The sequence below is a fragment of the Mesoplodon densirostris genome, chromosome 16 (assembly GCF_025265405.1).
Source record: "Mesoplodon densirostris isolate mMesDen1 chromosome 16, mMesDen1 primary haplotype, whole genome shotgun sequence".
Lineage (NCBI taxonomy): Eukaryota > Metazoa > Chordata > Mammalia > Artiodactyla > Ziphiidae > Mesoplodon > Mesoplodon densirostris.
The window spans coordinates 42,167,872-42,189,711 of NC_082676.1; the positions used below are offsets into that span (position 1 = coordinate 42,167,872).

A 21,840-nucleotide genomic window follows, 5' to 3' on the forward strand; every position below is an offset into this window, starting at 1 on the left:
TTATCAGTCTCTAAGGTGTGTGCAAAAGTATCGGAGGCAGTAAATGGCCCAGGGCATATTTTATTGCTCGTTTTAAATAGAAACATGAGATGTGCCAACAGGTAATTCAGTAGATGCAAATGAAAAGAGATGGAATGGAGGCCGAGCGTTCTCATTATTCTTCGAAATAATACAGAGGAATGGGATTTTCACTTGATTCCTTTCCAAAGCCTGCACCCTGTTCTAAGCAGGGAGATTAATGCCCTGGTTTATGAGAGCCATCTTTTCGTTCTCGAATATGGGAAATGATCCCTTCCTACATCTATGTCGGAGACGCACTCTGGCAGGGGTGCCTGACCATCTGCTTTCTCCTAAGCTGGCAGGGCTATACCTTAAACCTGGAGCCAGGTCCCTGCCTGTCGCCTGCTGTAGCCCTGAGCGGGTGGGCTCACTGAGAGGCAGGATCCTGCCTGCCTTTGCATTCAGTTAGTTCCTGCCTGCCATCCCTAACCCATCCAATTAGATCCCTTTTAAGAAATCAATTAAATAATCAATTAAAACAACTGAAATAGTCACACGCACAAAGAAGCTAGTGAAAGGCTTATTGAAACCAGGCCACCAAGGGCAGAAGTGACCTATTTGGGGAAAAGGCAATTCAGCTCCAGCAGAAAAGAAAAAAAACAGAGGCATCGGCCAGTGCCTGAGGGGAAACTGAAAACACTGTACAAAACTGTAGGGAGATGCAAACCCTATCAGGAGGGTCTTGATAGGACTGCTCACACTTTTTTATTCTTCCTCATACCTGTCTAAGCTTTGGCTTAGACACTGTTGGTATAAAAGACAGGCCATACTTTCTGGGGCAGAAGCCCTCGTGTTCTGAGTCCCTGCTTCAGGCCTTTCATACCAATGCAGGCAGCACTGTGGGAACCCCACAGGGGTGAGGGCATGAGCTACATGTCGCAGGGGTCCTTTAAAGCCACCTGATCCAGCTGGAGCCACCACTTGGGAGCCCAGTTTCCCTCTGAGTTCCAGCCTGCCCAAAGCCCAGCCTTTAGCTACGACGCTTCTATTCATTGTCTGTGGTCTTGGGGTCTGGGCCACTGGAGGTGTGGGTGAGCCTCAAGTGAAAGATTTTATTTCTGCTTCTCTGTGTTTCAGGGCCGAGCCAGTCCTCTCGCGGATACAGGAGAACCGGAAGCGGGTGATCCTCCCCTCCATCGACAACATCAAACAGGACACCTTCGAGGTGCAGCGCTATGAGAACTCGGCCCACGGGTACAGCTGGGAGCTGTGGTGCATGTACATCAGCCCCCCGAAAGACTGGTGGGACGCCGGAGACCCTTCCCTTCCTATCAGGTCTGTGCCAAGGATGCGCTCCAGTGGCCTTTTCGTCCCCAGATCCCAGGGGAGAGAGAATCCCACCCACCCGGGGAGAGGGGGCGGGAGGGAGGCTGGAAGAGACCACTTGAGGATGGAGCTGCAGTGTGGAAATAGCTGCTTTAGGAATTTGGGGGTGTCTTCCCACTGAAGTTTTCTTGCTGAGAGAGGACGCTGCATTTTGCTTCTTTGGCTAAAAATTCTCCAGTGCAGCTTATCAAACAGCCGTCCTGAAGGATGGAAATTGATAGGACGGCTCACACTTTTTTTTATTCTTCCTCATATCTGTTGAACTGTGTTCAGGAGCTTTTAAGTGTGAAGTTTGAAAGGTATGAATTCCTGGGACTTTTTCATACTTGGATGCTTCACGATCGCCGTGACGCAGGAGCACGTAGGAAACGACAATATTTCTCTGGTACCTGGGGTAACCCAGGGCCTTTGGGCAGCTCTGTATGATTTTTGCCCCAGGCCCCACCCAGCATCCCCTGGAAGCAAGGAGATAGATCCCTGGTGTTGTACCAGTTGGGAAGCTCAGATATAAAGGATGGGGAATGAAGTAGGTGGATTTTGATGTCGTATTCGTTTCCTGTGGCCTCTGTAACAAATTACCACAAATTCAGGGGCTTAAAGCACAGAAAATTATTCTCTTACTTTCTAAAGGTACTGCAGTAATCTGAAGTGAGCCTTAGAGAGCTAAACACAGGGTGTGTCTACAGGGCTGGGTCCTTCTTGAGGCTGGAGGGGAGAATCCATTTCCTTGCCTGTTCTAGCTTTGGGAGGCTGTTCTCATTCCTTGCCTCACGGCTACATCCCCTCCCTTTCTCCCCCTGCTTCCTTCATCACGTGGCTGCCTTCTTTCCTCGATGTTCCTGCCTCCCCTCACATAAGGGCCTTTGTGATGACATTTGGGGTCCACATGAATAACCCACGATCGTCTCCCTCTTCTCAAGAGCCTTTACTTAATCATATCTGTGAAGTCCTTTTTTCCAGATAAGGTAACATTTGCCGTTTCCAGAGATTAGGATGTGGATTTTGGGAGGGTGCATGGGGAATATTGTTCAGCCGACAACAAACGCTTTGATTTTCAGCTAAGATGATACCCGAGTTACAGTTCAATACTTTCTGTGAGTCCTACGTGAGGGTCAAAACAGGCTTAGTATCTTCGTGGTTCGACGTTAGAAGAGGTGGAAGGGGCCGTCTTACTTTGCCCTCGTTTTAGGACAGTGTTTGTTGGTATAAAGGGGGCAATTGTGGAACAGGAGTGAGGACTGTTTGCAAGTACCCATAAAGTTCTTTCTCAGTTTATAAATTTTTAATCAACCAGAGTAGGATTTTGAGATGGACAGACCCCCCCCCCCCGTTGCATATTCTCTTATTTTCTGGCACACATTGAAAGCTGACAGACTGCATTAGGGCAGAGCCACTCATGGGCAAATTTATGCAACAAAGAAGGTAATCTTTGGGGCTAATAACTTGCTCAGCTGGTGATGTCTCATGGCTCAGTTCCCAGCCCAGCCTAGATGTTCAGTGTCTCCGTGTCCTGCTGCAGGGCTGTGCCCTCAGATTTCTGCAAATAATAATGTAGACTCATCACCAAGGTGTTATCTGAGAACCAAAGCATAACCTTCAGAGATATTTAAAATGTAATGGTTGAGATTACACCCATGAGGATGGCTACTGTGTAAAAAAAAAGCAAAATAACAGGTGTTGGCAAGAATGTGGAGAAATTGGACTCCTTGAGCATTGCTGGTGGGAATATAAAGTGGTACAGCTGCTATGGAAAACAGTATGACAGCTCCTAAAAAATTAAAAATAGAATTACCATATGGTCCAGTGATTCTGCTTATGGGTATATACCCCAAAGAGTTCAAAGCAGGGTCTCAAAGAAATGTTTGTACACCCGTATTCATAGCAGCATTATTCACAATAGCCAAAAGGTAGAGGTAACCCAAATGTCCATCAACAGATGAATGGAGAAACAAAATGTGACATGTACATACAATGAAATATTATTCAGCCTTAAGAAAAAGAAGGAAATTTTGACTCATGCTACAACACGGATGAGCCTTGGGGACATTACACTAAGTGAAATAGGCCAGTCACCAAAGACAGATACTACATGATTCCACTCATATGAAGTAGCTAGAATAGCCAAATTCACAGAGACAGGGAGTAGAATGGTGGTTTCCACGGGCTGGGGAGAAGGGAGGAATGGGGAATTATTATTTAATGGTGTAGAGGTTCAGCTGTGCAAGATGAAAAGAGTTCTGGAATTTGGTTGCACCATCCTGCAAATGTACTTAATGCTACTGAACTGTACGTGTAAAAATGGTTAAGACAGTACATTTTATGTTATGTGTGTTGTACCACGATTAACACAAAATTAATGGGGTGTGCTTAAAGACCCCATGGCCTTCACATCTTGAAGCGATGGCTTGACAGTGTTTCGTATTTTTGTCCAAGCACTGCTTCTCTCTGACACACAGGGAGGCTGACCTCCAGCCGTGATGGGTAAGGGAGTGAAAGTGTAACAGTGGTGTTAGTGACAGAGGAAAAGGAATGGATACAGTGCAGTGCTTTGGGATGCCCAGAACACAGAGCTATCCCTGAGTATGTGAGGCACTAGGCGAAAACCGAGCGTGTACTTTAGGTAACGTTAACAGAGGATTAATACGTGTTTTAAAAAGACTGAAGAAAATGGAGTCGTGATCATGAGTCATTAATACCTCTGATGTACACAACAGAATCAGATGATCTCTTTTTAATGTATCATAACTTATGCAATGCTTAATTTGTTAATAGTTGAGGGAGATATTTAATTGAAGGAAGGACTTTTTATGGCCCTTCTGATGTTATTAAGCAGATACAATACTCTTTCTTTTTTTTTAAATTAACCATTTAATTTTGTTTATTTATTTTTTAAAAAATTTATTTACTGGGCCTCCCTGGTGGCGCAAGTGGTTGAGAGTCCGCCTGCCGATGCAGGGGATACGGGTTCGTGCCCCGGTCTGGGAGGATCCCATATGCCGCGGAGCGGCTGGGCCCGTGAGCCATGGCCGCTGGGCCTGCGCGTGCGGAGCCTGCGCGTCCGGAGCCTGTGCTCCGCAGCGGGGGAGGCCACAACGGTGAGAGGCCCGCATACCGCAAAAAAAAAAAAAAAAAAAAAAAAAAAATTTATTTACTTATTTTTGGCTGCGTTGGGTCTTCGCTGCTGCGCGTGGGCTTTCTCTAGTTGTGGTGAGCGGGGCTACTCTTCGTTGCGGTGCACGGGGCTTCTCATTGCGGTGGCTTATCTTATTGCAGAGCATGGGCTCGAGGCACGCGGGCTTCAGTAGTTGTGGCAAGTGGGCTCAGTAGTTGTGGCTCATGGGCTCTAGAGCACAGGCTCAGTAGTTGTGGCACATGGGCTTCGTTCCTCCGCAGCATGTGGGATCTTCCCGGACCAGGGCTCGAACCTGTGTCCCCTGCATTGGCAGGCGGATTCTTAACCTCTGCACTACCAGAGAAGTCCCAACAATACTCTTTCTTAAATGTCAGGATGTGATGGTTCCCCCTTCTCCTTGTGATCTCAGTATTTTAAAAGTAATGATTATTCTGGTAAAGGGTAGGATGAAGAGAACTCTTTCCCCATCCAAATGACATTAGATTGGATGAATCTTTAGATACTGAGTCTTCCCAGTAGGCCATACAATATAGGAGATGTTGCATTAAGGGAATGTATATCCTTTCTGTTTTACTTCTTTTTCTCTTTCTTCCTTTGTAATGTTTTTTCCTTCCTGTTTGGTAAACAGCTATTTCCCAAGGTTTTTCCTCTGCTCTTCTTTGTCTACACCAGAGGTTCAAGCATTGAGAGTAGACAGGTGCCATTAAAGAGGGGAGAGCCAAGTGTGAGGGGTGGCAGTGGGGACTGAAGAACACATGCCCCGCCCAAGGAGCCAGCTGCTGCCAGCCCCACGTGATGGCGACGGGGGCATAGAACGCCGGCGTTGTCAAGTCCTTAGACTTTTAAGAAAAGACACAAATTCAGATCAGTTTGTGAAATCTCCTGACTTCCAAATAATGGCAATAAATCCCTCTTCTTCAAAACTATGAGGGCCAAACATGTTTTTAGAGTGGATTTGACCCCCCGGACCCCCACAATTTGGTCTGTGCTCTACACTTGCTCCCATGAAGACCTCGGTCATACCCAAGGACAGCCTTAGTCCATGGTTCTCATGCTGGGAGCTGTGGCACCTGCGGTCTGTGACATTATGGTGGGGCTGAGGGGTTTGGGGAAAGTGTCACTCAAAGCCGTGGAAGAAACATGGCTGGACTTCCTGGAGCTTGAGTTAAGCCATCAGAGATCCCCTGCCGCCTCTGTTGTGCGTCACAGTCCTCTGCTGCCGAGACTCTTAAGTCAAAGACTCTGGGAAGCACTGACCCCGCTCTCACCTCTGTGCAGGGAAGGCTCTCAAATCTATGTCTTAAGCCCCGATTTTTCTCCAAAGTAACATCATCTCTAATGTCACGTCAACAACCTGTCATTAGACCAGTGGAGTTTAAACTTTTTTGAGTCAAGGACCTCTTCGATAATCTAATGAAAGCCATAAATCACCTCATTCCTGAGCATGTATGAGTGAACAGAACTTCACATATAATTTCATGAATTTATAGATGCCTGGAAGCCAACCTGCTTATGATCCACAGGGCTTATATTAGGAACCACTGCAAGGGAATTCCCTGACAGTCCAGTGGTTAGGACCCCACACTCTCACTGCTGAGGGCCCTGTGTGAATCCTTGGTTGGGGAACTAAGATCCCACGAGCCGTGTGGCCAAAAAAAAAAAAAAAAAAAAAAAAAAAAAAGAACCACTGCTAGACATCCGACCTGGTTCTCCCAGTGGAAGAGCCTTTCTTTACCATTCTTTATCAGCTACTAGTCTATATGCTTTATGAAGCCAGGCCTGTGTTTTTTCCTACTGTAACCCCAGTGACTAATGAGTACTTAGCACTTAGTAGGGATGCTGAAAACATTTAGTGAACAAACGAATGGATGAGTGACATCTGAGGCTCAGAAGAGAAGTCAGGGTTAGTGAACGATTAGGAAGAGGAGGAGATTGCATCACCCATTATGCATTCCTATGCCTCCCTCCCCGCAGCCCCTGACAACTCCCAGTCTTTCTGTCTCTATGGATTTACCTATTCTGGACAATTCATATAAGTGGAATCATACAGTATGTGGCTTTTTGGGTCATCCATGTTGCAGCAGGTGTCAGTACTTCATTCCCTTTTCTAGTGAGTTTTTATAGTGAGCACTTTAACGTGGTCACAGATCAACATCCTTTCTGGCTTCCGTATCTGGTTTCCAAGACTCACACACCTTTGTCTTGCATGGGAGGGGAGAAGTGACTTCTCACACACAGGGCCCCCATCTGCTCCGCTGGCCATTTTTCACTTGTTTAGCATGAGTCAGGCACCAGTGAGTATGTTTCTCCACTGCAAGGAGTGCTGACCACCAGGCTTGGGGTGAGATGGTAGGATGCCCACCCTCTCCCCTTGGGGAAGGGGATTCAGGGTACACCTTGCTCCAGGGAATCTCTCCTGACACACTCCTCTCCCAAACTCCACTTACTCATCCTCATCAGGCAGCTAGCTGCTTTTTGGTTATCTGCTTTGAACTTTTTGCATGATCTGTTTGAGTATAGCATCTATTGCCTGAACATCCTCAGCCCAAATGTGGACATGAAAGGTCCCATTTTAACACAGTACATACAGCTGAGGGCATGAAGCAAGGAGAGAGGGAGGGTCTGAAGACACAGAAAGGAGGGAGGGTGCTGTTTGGGAAAGAAGGACCCTGAAGAGGAAGTAGGGGATGGGGTCAAGAATGTGAATTGTAGTCTGGTCTTGAAGAGCAGGAAGAGAGAGCTTATGCTGTGTGACCCACATTATGAATTCAGAGACGAAATCACTGCTGAGAGAGAGAGAGAAATTTTGGATCGGGGGCTACAGAAAAAATGATAAATAAAGGTCTGGCATAATTGCCAAGAGGGATGGGAATGGGTGAGCTGACCTAGAACCCAAAAACTAATTGACGGCTGTCTTGGGGGTTCAGAAATATAAAATCAATAGATTGTCCATGAAGATTTCTTGACAAAAAACTACTATGAATTCTGTCGTGCTTTGATACCAACTTAAATTGTATTATTGATAGTATTATGTCCATATATGTGAAAAATAGTAGCAAAGGTAAGAAAGAGGGATATACTATCTTTAGCCTGAAGGCACCATGACTTCATGGGAACCTGCCTTAGCTCAGCAGCCTTCAGAGCTCTGTAGCTCACAACTTGGGAACTGCTGATCTTTACAGTTCTTTCCAGCTGTAAAATCCCGTGACTTTTACCAGGGGAGGGAAGGGTCTATGGAGTCATCAGAGATGGGAAGTTTTACAGCACGTTGCTTTCAGGGCACTGGCTGAAGCTGAGTCAGGCATCTTCTGCGAAGTGCCAGCGGTTCCTGCCTGCTCTGTGTTAGGTGACCCTGTAATTAGCGACATTACTCATTAATAACTAATTCAAGCTGATGATTAACAATTAGCAATCCTTAATCCAACATATAATTTGATAATAAATTATAAGGTACAGGAGCCATTAGAGCCTGTTAGACTCTGGGAGTTGAAAGGGCTGTCCTGGATATGTATAGTTGCTGGAATCTCAAATTCTGTGCACAAATGTATATAAAAGAAGAAGGTTATTTTTTTTTCCTCCCTAGAGGAAGATGACTGGCTTGCTGAGAGGAAATCTTTAAGTGAAGAATCAGATTGTCTTAGACTTGGAAATAGAGCTATCATCCCTATGCATCAGCAAATATATTTTAGGAACCAACTGTGTGCTCAGCCTTGTGGTGGGAACTTCTGGGGGGACAGTATTGGTAAATTACATGATCTTCTTGGGGGAGTTACTGGACTAGTTGGAGACACAGGGCTCAACTGTGCATAATCACACTTCAGCGCATGTAAGTGTGGATTTGTAGGAGGGGGGAAGCTTTGTGAGTGGAGTGGATGGGAAAGCTTATAAAAATCATAACCAACACTGGAATTTTCTACGTGCCCGGCACTTTTCTTTTGCTTTACACAGTACAAATCCATGTACACCTCATACTAGCCCTATGAGATAAGTATTACTATCATCCCCATTTCACAGGCATGGCTACTGAGGCGCAGGGGCAGCACTTTACCCAAGGTCACACTCCCAGTAAGAGCTGAAGCTGGGATTCGGAGCCAGTGGGTCCAGAGTCTGTGCCCTTCCCCACTGTGCTGTCCCTCCTGAAAAAGCGGTGCCTTGCGGGCCTTGCAAGCTGCAGGGGATTTTCACTGGCAGACTATATGGGAGATGACACAATTAGAGGTATAGTAGTGAAAATGAGTGTGTTTGGCATTGCCAAGACCAACCTCAGGTTTGATGATCCACTAGAAGGGCTCATACAACTCAAAAGAGCTGTTGTGCTCATGGTTATTTATCACAGTGAAAGGATACAGATTAGAATCAGCAAAGAAAAAAGAGGCATGGGACTGAGTCCAGGAGAAACCAAGCATGCATGAGCTTCTGGTTGTCCTCTCCCTGTGGAGTTGCATGGACAGAGCTTCAGTCTCCCAGAAATGCTTTATAACAACATTATGAAGTGTTGCCAACCAGGGAAGCTTGCCGGAGCCTTAGTGTTCCTGGTTTTTACTGGGGGTCAGTCCTGTAGGCGTGAAGCACCCATGTGACCAACCTTGACTCCTTGGTCTCCAGCTCCTCCCCACCTCCCCCTGCAGAGGTTAAGTCAATACAACATGGCCCAGGGCCTCATGGACACTCTTATCGGGCAGGATATTCCAAGGGTTTAGTGGTTATCTTCCAGGAGCCTGGCAAGGGTGAGTTCTTTCTTTGGGATGTGCAGGGTTTGGGCAACTTAAGTCCATTGAGTTACCCCTCATTACAGCACAATAAGGATGGGGTGTTTAGCATCTGGTGAGGAGATGAAGGTAGAGAATGTGCATTAAAAAGTGGAGGGGAAAAAAAATAGAGGAAAGATGGAAGACGAAGTAGATTGAAACAGGAGGTCCACTTTGTGGAGAGCTCTAGAAGCCAAAAGGAGGAACCCGGACTCAGTCCACTGTTCCAATGAGCTGGAATGAAAATGAATAAAAAGCTAATTGGGAGAGATAAAAAAGTAGAATAGTGGTTGCCTAGGGCTAAGGCAGGAGTGGGAGAGAGGAATGATTGTTAATGAGTACCGGGTTTTGGGGGGGCATGATGAAAATGTTCAAAATTGATTTGGGTGATGATTGCACAACTCTGTGAACATACTAGAATCTACTGAATTGTAGACTTTAAATGGATGAATTGTATGGAATGTGAATTCTACCTTAGGAGCTGGTGGCCATCAGTAGATGGCAGATGGCCAATCTTGCAACAAGATGAAGACACTCGGGTATTAATCCTTGGCTCAGAGTCTTGTGTGGACCTTCCTCTTTGGGGAAGTGGCAGGACAGCACAGAGAACACACCAGGAGATCAAACTGGGGTCCAATCCCAGAGCAGCGGAATTTGTCATGGTAGAATCGCAAGCAAGGATTCAGAAACCAACGAGCATCCTGGGCAGAAGTTGGATGTCTCACAGAGACAGACCCACCGATTCTGTTGACCAACCTGGGCGGTGTATATGATGCTGGCCAAGTGCAGCACATTGTGGGTAGAAGACAGGGCTAGAGACCACAGTGGTTAGGGCTTCCCTTTGGGTCTAGGAAAGGAGAGTCAGAAAAGGAATCTAGCTCAGGGGCCAAGGGAAGCCTGTCACAATTCAGGATGGGAAAAATCATAAGAGAAAAGCTAGCCATCCTCCACCATCTTTTCCTGCCCTCACAGTCTACCAGTAACAGGAATGACCTGTTCAATTTTGCCACCAACAGGGTTTGTGTCATTAGGTGGGTCACTCACCATCGTGTAAATGAGCTTTTAATTTTCTTTTTTTTTTTTAATTTTTTTTTTGCTTTATAACAAATTTAATCAGTTATACATATACATATGTTTCCATATCCCCTCCCTTTTGCGTCTCCTTCCCACCCTCCCTATCCCACCCCTCCAGGCGGTCACAAAGCACCGAGCTGATCTCCCTGTGCTATGCGGCTGCTTCCCACTAGCTATCTACCTTACGTTTGGTAGTGTATATATGTCCATGCCGCTCTTTCACTTTGTCACAGCTTACCCTTCCCCCTCCCCATATCCTCAAGTCCATTCTCTAGTAGGTCTGTGTCTTTATTCCTGTCTTACCCCTATGTTCTTCATGACATTTTTTTTTCTTAAATTCCATATATATGTGTTAGCATACGGTATTTGTCTTTCTCTTTCTGACTTACTTCACTCTGTATGACAGACTCTAGGTCTATCCACCTCATTACAAATAGCTCAATTTCGTTTCTTTTTATGGCTAAGTAATATTCCATTGTATATATGTGCCACATCTTCTTTACCCATTCATCCGATGATGGACACTTAGGTTGTTTCCATCTCCGGGCTATTGTAAATAGAGCTGCAATGAACATTTTGGTACATGACTCTTTTTGAATTATGGTTTTCTCAGGGTATATGCCCAGTAGTGGGATTGCTGGGTCATATGGTAGTTCTGTTTGTAGTTTTTTGAGGAACCTCCATACTGTTCTCCATAGAGGCTGTACCAATTCACATTCCCACCAGCAGTGCAAGAGGGTTCCCTTTTCTCCACACCCTCTCCAGCATTTATTGTTTCTAGATTTTTTGATGATGGCCATTCTGACTGGTGTGAGATGATATCTCATTGTAGTTTTGATTTGCATTTCCCTAATGATTAATGATGTTGAGCATTTTTCATGTGTTTGTTGGCAGTCTGTATATCTTCTGTGGAGAAATGTCTATTTAGGTCTTCTGCCCATTTTTGGATTGGGTTGTTTGTTTTTTTTTGCTATTGAGCTGCATGAGCTGCTTGTAAATTTTGGAGAGTAATCCTTTGTCAGTTGCTTCATTTGCAAATATTTTCTCCCATTCTGAGGGTTGTCTTTTGGTCTTGTTTATGGTTTCCTTTGCTGTGCAAAAGCTTTGAAGTTTCATTAGGTCCCATGTGTTTATTTTTGTCTTTATTTCCATTTCTCTAGGAGGTGGGTCAAAAAGGATCTTGCTGTGATTTATGTCATAGAGTGTTCTGCCTATGTTTTCCTCTAAGAGTTTGATAGTGTCTGGCCTTACATTTAGGTCTTTAATCCATTTTGAGCTTATTTTTGTGTATGGTGTTAGGGAGTGATCTAATCTCATACTTTTACATGTCCCTATCCAGTTTTCCCAGCACCACTTATTGAAGAGACTGTCCTTTCTCCACTGTACATTCCTGCCTCCTTTATCAAAGATAAGGTGACCATAGGTCCGTGGGTTTAACTCTGGGCTTTCTATCCTGTTCCATGGATCTTTCTGTTTTTGTGGCAGTACCATACTGTCTTGATTACTGTAGCTTTGTAGTATAGTCTGAAGTCAGGGAGCCTGATTCCTCCAGCTCCATTTTTCGTTCTCAAAATTGCTTTGGCTATTCGGGGTCTTTTGTGTTTCCATACAAACTGTGAAATATTTTGTTCTAGTTCTGTGAAAAATGCCAGTGGTAGTTTGATAGGGATTGCATTGAATCTGTAGATTGCTTTGGGTAGTAGAGTCATTTTCACAATGTTGATTCTTCCAATCCAAGAACATGGTACATCTCTCCATCTATTTGTATCATCTTTAATTTCTTTCATCAGTGTCTTATAATTTTCTGCATACAGGTCTTTTATCTCCTTAGGTAGGTTTATTCCTAGATATTTTATTCTTTTTGTTGCAGTGGTAAATGGGAGTGTTTCCTTGATTTCACTTTCAGATTTTTCATCATTAGTATATAGGAATGCCAGAGATTTCTGTGCATTAATTTTGTATCCTGCAACTTTACCAAATTCATTTATTAACTCTAGTAGTTTTCTGGTAGCATCTTTAGGATTCTCTATGTATAGTATCATGTCATCTGCAAACAGTGACAGCTTTACTTCTTCTTTTCCAATTTGGATTCCTTTTATTTCCTTTTCTTCTCTGATTGCTGTGGCTAAAACTTCCAAAACTATGTTGAATAAGAGTGGTGAGAGTGGGCAACCTTGTCTTGTTCCTGATCTTAGTGGAAATGGTTTCAGTTTTTCACCATTGAGGACGATGTTGGCTGTGGGTTTGTCATATATGGCCTTTATTATGTTGAGGAAAGTTCCCTCTATGCCTACTTTCTGCAGGGTTTTTATTATAAATGGGTGTTGAATTTTGTCGAAAGCTTTCTCTGCATCTATTGAGATGATCATATGGTTTTTCTCCTTCAATTTGTTAATATGGTGTATCACGTTGATTGAGTTGCGTATATTGAAGAATCCTTGCATTCCTGGAATAAACCCCACTTGATCATGGTGTATGATCCTTTTAATGTGCTGTTGGATTCTGTTTGCTAGTATTTTGTTGAGGATTTTTGCATCTATGTTCATCAGTGATATTGGCCTGTAGTTTTCTTTCTTTGTGACATCCTTTTCTGGTTTTGGTATCAAGGTGATGGTGGCCTCGTAGAATGAGTTTGGGAGTGTTCCTCCCTCTGCTATATTTTGGAAGAGTTTCAGAAGGATAGGTGTTAGCTCTTCTCTACATGCTTGATAGAATTCACCTGTGAAGCCATCTGGTCCTGGGCTTTTGTTTGTTGGAAGATTTTTTTTATCACAGTTTCAATTTCAGTGCTTGTGATTGGTCTGTTCATATTTTCTATTTCTTCCTGAGTCAGTCTTGGCAGGTTGTGCATTTCTAAGAATTTGTCCATTTCTTCCAGGTTGTCCATTTTATTGGCATAGAGTTGCTTATAGTAATCTCTCATGATCTTTTGTATTTCTGCAGTGTCAGTTGTTACTTCTCCTTTTTCATTTCTAATTCTATTGATTTGAGTCTTCTCCCTTTTTTTCTTGATGAGTCTGGCTAATGGTTTATCAATTTTGTTTATCTTCTCAAAGAACCAGCTTTTAGTTTTATTGATCTTTGCTATCGTTTCCTTCATTTCTTTTTCATTTATTTCTGATCTGATTTTTATGATTTCTTTCCTTCTGCTAACTTTGGGATGTTTTTGTTCTTCTTTCTCTAATTGCTTTAGGTGCAAGGTTAGGTTGTTTATTCGAGATGTTTCCTGTTTCTTAAGGTGGGATTGTATTGCTATAAACTTCCCTCTTAGAACTGCTTTTGCTGCATCCCATAGGTTTTGGGTCGTCGTGTCTCCATTGTAATTTGTTTCTAGGTATTTTTTAATTTCCTCTTTGATTTCTTCAGTGATCACTTCGTTATTAAGTAGTGTATTGTTTAGCCTCCATGTGTTTGTATTTTTTACAGCTCTTTTCCTGTAATTGATATCTAGTCTCATAGCAGTGTGGTCGGAAAAGATACTTGATACAATTTCAATTTTCTTAAATTTACCAAGGCTTGATTTGTGACCCAAGATATGATCTATCCTGGAGAATGTTCCATGAGCACTTGAGAAAAATGTGTATTCTGTTGTTTTTGGATGGAATGTCCTATAAATATCAATTAAGTCCATCTTGTTTAATGTATCATTTAAAGCTTGTGTTTCCTTATTTATTTTCATTTTGGATGATCTGTCCATTGGTGAAAGTGGGGTGTTAAAGTCCCCTACTATGAGTATGTTACTGTCGATTTCTCCTTTTATGGCTGTTAGCATTTGCCTTATGTATTGAGGTGCTCCTATGTTTGGTGCATAAATATTTACAATTGTTATATCTTCTTCTTGGATCGATCCCTTGATCATTATGTAGTGTCCTTCTTTGTCTCTTCTAGTAGTCTTTATGTTAAAGTCTATTTTGTCTGATATGAGAATTGCTACTCCAGCTTTCTTTTGGTTTCCATTTGCATGGAATATCTTTTTCCATCCCCTTACTTTCAGTCTGTATGTGTCTCTAGGTCTGAAGTGGGTCTCTTGTAGACAGCATATATATGGGTCTTGTTTTTGTATCCATTCAGCCAATCTGTATCTTTTGGTGGGAGCATTTAGTCCATTTACATTTAAGGTAATTATCGATATGTATGTTCCTATTCCCATTTTCTTAATTGTTTTGGGTTCGTTATTGTAGGTATTTTCCTTCTGTTGTGTTTCTTGCCTAGAGAAGTTCCTTTAGCATTTGTTGTAAAGCTGGTTTGGTGGTGCTGAACTCTCTCAGCTTTTGCTTGTTTGTAAACGTTTTAATTTCTCCATCAAATCTGAATGAGATCCTTGCTGGGTAGAGTAATCTTGGTTGCAGGTTTTTCTCCTTCATCACTTTAATTATGTCCTGCCACTCCCTTCTGGCTTGTAGAGTTTCTGCTGAGAGATCAGCTGTTATCCTGATGGGGATTCCCTTGTGTGTTATTTGTTGTTTTTGCCTTGCTGCTTTTTATATGATTTCTTTGTGTTTAATTTTTGACAGTTTGATTAATATGTGTCTTGGCGTATTTCTCCTTGGATTTATTCTGTATGGGACTCTCTGCCTCCTGGACTTGATTAACTATTTCCTTTCCCATATTAGGGAAGTTTTCAACTATAATCTCTTCAAATATTTTCTCAGTCCCTTTCTTTTTCTCTTCTTCTTCTGGAACCCCTATAATTCGAATGTTGGTGCGTTTAATGTTGTCCCAGAGGTCTCTGAGACTGTCCTCTGTTCTTTTCATTCTTTTTTCTTTATTTTGCTCTGCGGCAGTTATTTCCACTATTTTATCTTCCACCTCACTTATCCGTTCTTCTGCCTCAGTTATTCTGCTATTGATCCCATCTAGAGTATTTTTTATTTCATGTATTGTGTTTTTAATCGATGCTTGATTCATCTTTAGTTCTTCTAGGTCCTTGTTAACTGTTTCTTGCATTTTGTCTATTCTATTTCCAAGATTTTGGATCTGGGAAATTGAATCTTGGATCATCTTTACCATCATTATTCTGAATTCTTTTTCAGGTAGACTGCCTATTACCTCTTCATTTGTTAGATCTGGTGGGTTTTTATCTTGCTCCTTCTCCTGCTGTGTGTTTTTCTGTCTTCTCATTTTGCTTATGTTACTGTGTTTGGGGTCTCCTTTTTGCAGGCTGCAGGTTCGTAGTTCCCGTTGTTTTTGGTGTCTGTCCCCAGTGGCTAAGGTTGGTTCAGTGGGTTGTGTAGGCTTCCTGGTGGAGGGGACTAGTGCCTGTGTTCTGGTGGATGAGGCTGGATCTTGTCTTTCTGGTGGGCAGGTCCACGTCTGGTGGTGTGTTTTGGGGTGTCTGCGGACTTTCTATGATTTTAGGCCACCTCTCTGCTAATGGGTGGCGTTGTGTTCCTGTCTTGCTAGTTGTTTGGCATAGGGTGTCCAGCACTGTAGCTTGCTGGTCGTTGAGTGAAGCTGGGTGCTGGTGTTGAGATGGAGATCTCTGGAAGATTTTCGCCGTTTGATATTATGTGGAGCTGGGAGGTCTCTTGTGGACCAGTGTCCTGAAGTTGGCTCTCCCACCTCAGAGGCACAGCACTGACTCTGGGCTCCTCAATTTGGGCTGATGTGTTGTCTATTCCTGTATTCCACAGATGCAGGGTACATCAAGTTGATTGTGGAGCTTTAATCCGCAGCTTCTGAGGCTGCTGGGAGAGATTTCCCTTTCTCTTCTTTGTTCTCACAGCTCCTGGGTCTCAGCTTTGGATTTGGCCCCGCCTCTGCATGTAGGTCGCCGGAGGGCGTCTGTTCTTCGCTCAGACAGGACAGGGTTAAAGGAGCAGCCTCTTCGGGGACTCTGGCTCCCTCAGGCCGGGCGGGAGGGAGGAGCACGGAGTGCGGGGCGAGCCTGCAGTGGCAGAGGTCGGCGTGACGTTGCACCAGCCCGAGGCGCGCCGTGCGTTCTCCCAGAGAAGCCGCCCCTGGATCCCGGGACCCCGGCAGTGGCAGGCTGCACAGGCTCCCGGAAGGGCGGTGTGGGCAGTGACCTGCGCTCGCACACAGGCTTCTTGGCGGCGGCAGCAGCAGCCCCAGCGTCCCACACCCGTCACTGGGCTCCGCGCTTTCAGCCGCGACTCGCGCCCGTCTGTGGAGCCCCTTTAAGCAGCGCTCTTAATCCCCTCTCCTCGCGCACCAGGAAACCAAGAGGGAAGAAAAAGTCTCTTGCCTCTTCGGCAGCTCCAGAGTTTTCCCGGACTCCCTGCCGGCTAGCTGTGGCACATTAGCCCCCTTCAGGCTGAGTTCTCGCCGCCAGCCCCAGTCCTCTCCCTGCGCTCTGACCGAAGCCCGAGCCTCAGCTTCCAGCGCTGCGCGCCCCGGCGGGCGAGCAGACAAGCCTCTCGGGCTGGTGAGTGCCGCTCGGCACCGATCCTCTGTGCGGGAATCTCTCCGCTTTGCCCTACCCAGGTATGTGGGGAGTTTCTTGCCTTTTGGGAGGTCTGGGGTCTTCTGCCAGCGTTCAGTAGGTGTTCTGTAGGAGTTGTTCCACGTGTAGCTGTATTTCTGGTGTATCCATGGGGAGGAAGGTGATCTCCGCGTCTTACTCTTCCGCCATCTTACCCGGAAGTCCTTGGAATCGAGCTTTTAATTTTCTTATCCATAAAACCTACCCAGCATTTAAAGGTATATTGTTACAGTAGTGGAAAATTTCCATAACAAAGCTTTTGGTCCCTCAGATGAAAAGCTCTAATTGTAAACTCTCTGAGTTTATGGCGTGAGGTGTTGTAGATAATTAAATGTTTTGGTTAATAGAGTTCTACAGAAGCAAGTCACGGGGGAAATTTACAGTTAAAAACCTCTACAAAACTTCCTTCTGGGAACAATCCTGGAGGAGCCCGGTTGATAGAAGGTGTTGGTTCCATCAGTACTGGTCAACCATGGGGTTTCATGCTCCTCCAGAAGAAGCATTGTTATAAAATGGGATCAGGAATAGAGGGTGGCTTTGCGGTGCTCCGTTTGTTCCCTCCTTGGCTTGATAAGCATTGATTGATTCCTATTGTGTATAAACCTCTGTTCTAAGCAGAATGGGGGATACTCTCCTTCTGCCACAGTGCTTGTCAAATTTATCCACGTCGACATATTTTTGAGACCCCAATGAGAACTCAGTGGATGACAATGACTGCTGAAGAAGCAACAAGTAGGGGTTGCCCTTCTGTAAGACTGTCTAATGGAAGACATATCCATTTCTTTAAAACATTGGTCATGTAGTCAGACAATTAGCTGGAAAGAATGCCTCAGTGAGAACACAGTTGATTGAGACTTTGAAGGAGCATCAACCTCAACTTTGTCACTTCCTGGGAAAGCAGCAGGTACAGTCCACATGGAAACACAGGACGTCAGTGCCCAGTTTTCTGCTCTGCATAGCCCTCCATAGCTGACTGCTGCCTTCTCTTGGTGCTCAGAGAATACCTGACCCCAACAGCTGGGAGCACGTTGTTCTCAAATGACTTGAAGTGTCCACAGCATGATGGGGTGGAGAGAACATGCCCAGGTCCCAAGACTTGTTTTCTAGGCTAGACTTGACACCTGGCTTTGAGCCTCAGCTTACTTCTCTGTTTAAAAACTAGATGTGCTACAGACCCATTCTATGAAAACTTGGTCAAGCTACTTAATTCTCTGGGCCTCAGATTCTTCATCTGTAAATAGGGATGATAATCTATTTTACAGGGTGGTTGTGATGCTTAAATAAGATAATGCATGTAAGATGCCTGAAAATGCTAGCTATTATTATTGGTGCTATTGTTATTATTGTTCCTCTGTAGCCTACAAGAGCAAACCTTGCGCCTCACTGTGGGAATCCTATAACCCTTTTCTTATTATCTGGGCATTCATACAGTTGGATGATTATGACAAATAACCTAATCATTGTATTATCCTTGAATTAGTATCCTACATAAGGAGCAGAACCCTGGGTGCTAGCAGGGAGAGACATTTTTTAAATTAATTTTTATTGGAGTCTAGTTGATTTACAATGTTGTGTTAGTTTCTGCTGTCCAGCAAAGTGAATCAGTTATACACATACACATATCCACTCTTTTTTAGATTCTTTTCCCATGTAGGTCATTACAGGGTATTGAGTAGAGTTCCCTGTGCTATACAGCAGGTTCTTATTAGTTATCTATTTTATATGTAGTAGCGTGTATATGTCGATCCCAATCTCCCAATTTATCCCCCCCTTTCCTCCTTGGTAACCATAAGTTCATTTTCTACATCTGTGACTCTATTTCTGTTTTGTAAATAAGTTCATTTCTACCATTTTTTTTATATTCCACATATAAGCAATATCATATATTTGTCTTTGTCTGACTTACTTCACTCAGTATGATAATCTCTAGGTCCATCCATGTCACTGCAAATGGCATTATTTTGTTCTTTTTGAGTAATATTCCATTGTATATATGTATCTCATCTTCTTTATCCATTCATCTGTTGATGGACATTTAGGTTGTTTCCATGTCCTGGCTATTGTAAATAGTGCTGCAATGAACACTGGGGTGCATATATCTTTTTGAATTATGGTTTTCTCTGGATATATGCCTGGGAGTGGGATTGCTGGATCATATGGTAGCCTTATTGTTAGTTTTTTAAGGAACCTCCATACTGTTCTCCATAGTGGCTGCACCAATTTACACTCCCACCAACAGTGTAGGAGGGTTCCCTTTTAAGGAGAGGCACTTTTAATGCCAGGGGATTTGCACAGGAAAATAAGGGGCCCACATTTCCCAAGTCAATCCCTTGAGGGAGGCAGTTCATTATAAAATGAAGTACATTTATTCAATGGTGAACACACTGCTTTTGGGTGAAATTAATGGTATTTTTTGACATCACCTCTGTACCTTCAACACCAGCCTGGGTACATCAATTTTTCTTTTTTCATGACACATTGATATCGCTGCTAGGTACCTTTCCTTTGGAAGCAGAATTCCCAGGCAGCGCCCTGGAGCGAGAGCAAAGCTTGCAGGGTAACCGTTCTCGGCCTTGACGAGCATCATCCTGCCTCTGTCAACCGACATGTGTCGTGACAGCTCACAGCAGCCAAGTAGGTGAATCTGAATAACGTTGGAAAGGTTTTCCTCCTCGCCCACAGAGAGGTTCAGTGTGGTGGGCTGAAGAGCAGGTACATTTCACTTTAAATTTAAGGATTTTTAAAAATGGAAGACACTTTAGCTCTGAGTTAAATGTCCGGCTCCTGAGTTATTCCTGGACATAAATAGGGGAGCAGCAGTACCATGAATTGTAGCAAGTTGATCCGGTGGGGGAAGAACAGTAAGGTTCAAATCCCTCTTTGGATGGGGCTGAATGGGTGTGACTGCGGAGAGGGGTAGGCTCCAGCCATTAACTTTGATAGCTTTAATCCCTCCTTTCTAGATGATGCAAGAATGTGCTGTCAGCTGGGCCCTTTAATATTCCTTTTTTCTCCTGCCCTGTCTTCCCATTCCTTTTTTTCTATTCCACCCTCAGAGCCCAAAAAGTAACTAGAGGAGATTCTCACATTGAGTTCAGAGCAGAAAATACTCTTTTCTCCCTTTCTTCTTCGCTGCCCCATAGTTTTCTTTACAGCACAGTTCAGAACTCTATCTTTTTTTTTTTTACATCTTTATTGGAGTATAATTGCTTTACAATGGTGTGTTAGTTTCTGCTTTATAACAAAGTGAATCAGTTATACATATACATATGTTCCCATATCTCTTCCCTCTTGGACCTCCCTCCCTCCCACCCTCCCTATCCCACCCCTCTAGGTGGTCACAAAGCACCGAGCTGATCTCCCTGTGCTATGCGGCTGCTTCCCACTAGCTATCTATTTTACGTTTGGTAGTGTATATATGTCCATGCCACTCTCTCGCTTTGTCTCTCCTGTTCCATCTGGTCCTCAGTGCAAAATTAATTATTCCTTAGTCGTTTTTAGGGGATCCTTTGGATGTGATGGCTAAGCTACAGATTATAACTTGTTCACAAACCCAAACAGCCTTTTCCATTTACGCAACTGTCCAGAGTAGTACTTGGAAGAGTTTCCATCCTCCAAGACTGGTTAGTTCTTATCAGGCCTCACCAGTTGGCACAGTGTTTGTTATGTTCAAGGCTCCATTTGGAGCCTAACGCCTATCCATTTTCTCCTCTCTTTTATGGAAATTCAGGAACACATGACTCTTTCACTTCTCTTAGATTGGAGAGAAAGCAAATAAAATTTTCTTTCCAAGCTCGGGAAATTCATCATAAGCACTGATTCCAGAGCCTGTAGTGACCTTCTCTGCCAAATAATGAACTGTCAGCTGCCCCGCCGACACAAGTGACCATTTGCTGTTACTTTCCTGGCCACTGAGACATTCTTCTGCCCGGGACCCAGCACTGTTTCTAAGGCTGCAGGAGTTTTTACCCAGACTTTCCCAAAGTAGGGAAATTTGGGCTGACATTTTGCAGTCTCTCTGGAGTTTAGGTCACAGTCTTCACTCTTTTTGCTGCCAACGTGGCTCTAAAAATAGCTTCTGCAACCAAGCACACAAGAAGCAATGAGTTTCATTTTCTGAACTCCAGGCTCCTGTGTCTTAAACTGCCCTGGTAGCACATCCTCATAGCAGCAGAGAGGCTTGTTTTACTGGTTTAAACAATGTAACTAACTACCTGTTCTGAATGATGGAGCAGTGGCCCCTTCAAAGCATTTTGAGAACCAGGCAGTGTGGGAAGCCCGGGAAAATTCACCCACCAAGGAGGCCCTTTACAGACTTGGTAGGATGCCCAAGTCAGTATTTTGGAGTCTGACTTCTGTGCATGAAGTTCAGTGGACCCCAGGCTCCTAAGAAATTTAACTTAAAGGAAAGAGGAGAAAAATGTTCCCTTGAGTGTCTTTGATTAACACTGAATATCCGAATGTGGCGTGCTTGGTAGCTGTGGGCGGTTTCCAAAACAGAACCAGCTGTGGGGTGAGCAGTTCCCATGCTCCAGCCATACCTGAAGTTTCAGGTGGAGGGAAGGGCTCTGAGAATGACTCCTGGCAAGTGGCAGCTTTTTACTTTAGAGGTCAATCCCATCTCCAATCCAAATTCAATTTATCGTAGGCCAATAGTGTGGTATCTATTTATTTATTAATTCGTTCATTCATCGTTCATGTATTCATTTATTTCGCCATCCCTCAGTAAAGGTTTGTAGCAAGTTGCTTTCATCTGTACTGAAAAACAAACTGACAATAACTCTTAATCCAGACATTACTCTTAATTCTGTATATACCACCCCATTCCCCTGATGTATGTGATGATGAAGTAAATGGAAGCAAAAAGACAATGAGGCCAAAGAAAGGTTGTGAACATGAACTTTTCCACCTGGCCTCTGGTACCCTCATCTCAATTAAATGCTCTGATGTGGAGATGAATGATAAAATATCACATCTGCCATTAGGTTGTTAGCAAATTTCTTCAGTTTCTTTTTTTTTTTTAGTAAATTTTATTTATTTATTTATTTTTGGCTGTG

The 21,840-nt window shown here is 43.9% G+C and overlaps 1 protein-coding gene across 1 annotated transcript in view; it reads left to right on the forward strand.

Annotated features, from left to right (window-relative positions):
• Positions 1–21,840, forward strand: part of GALNT17 (polypeptide N-acetylgalactosaminyltransferase 17) — a 480,774-nt gene that overhangs the window by 275,447 nt on the left and 183,487 nt on the right. The window contains exon 5 of the mRNA XM_060077976.1: positions 1,138–1,335. Coding sequence (XP_059933959.1) covers positions 1,138–1,335 — 198 coding nt within the window. The remainder of the gene's footprint in view (positions 1–1,137; positions 1,336–21,840) is intronic.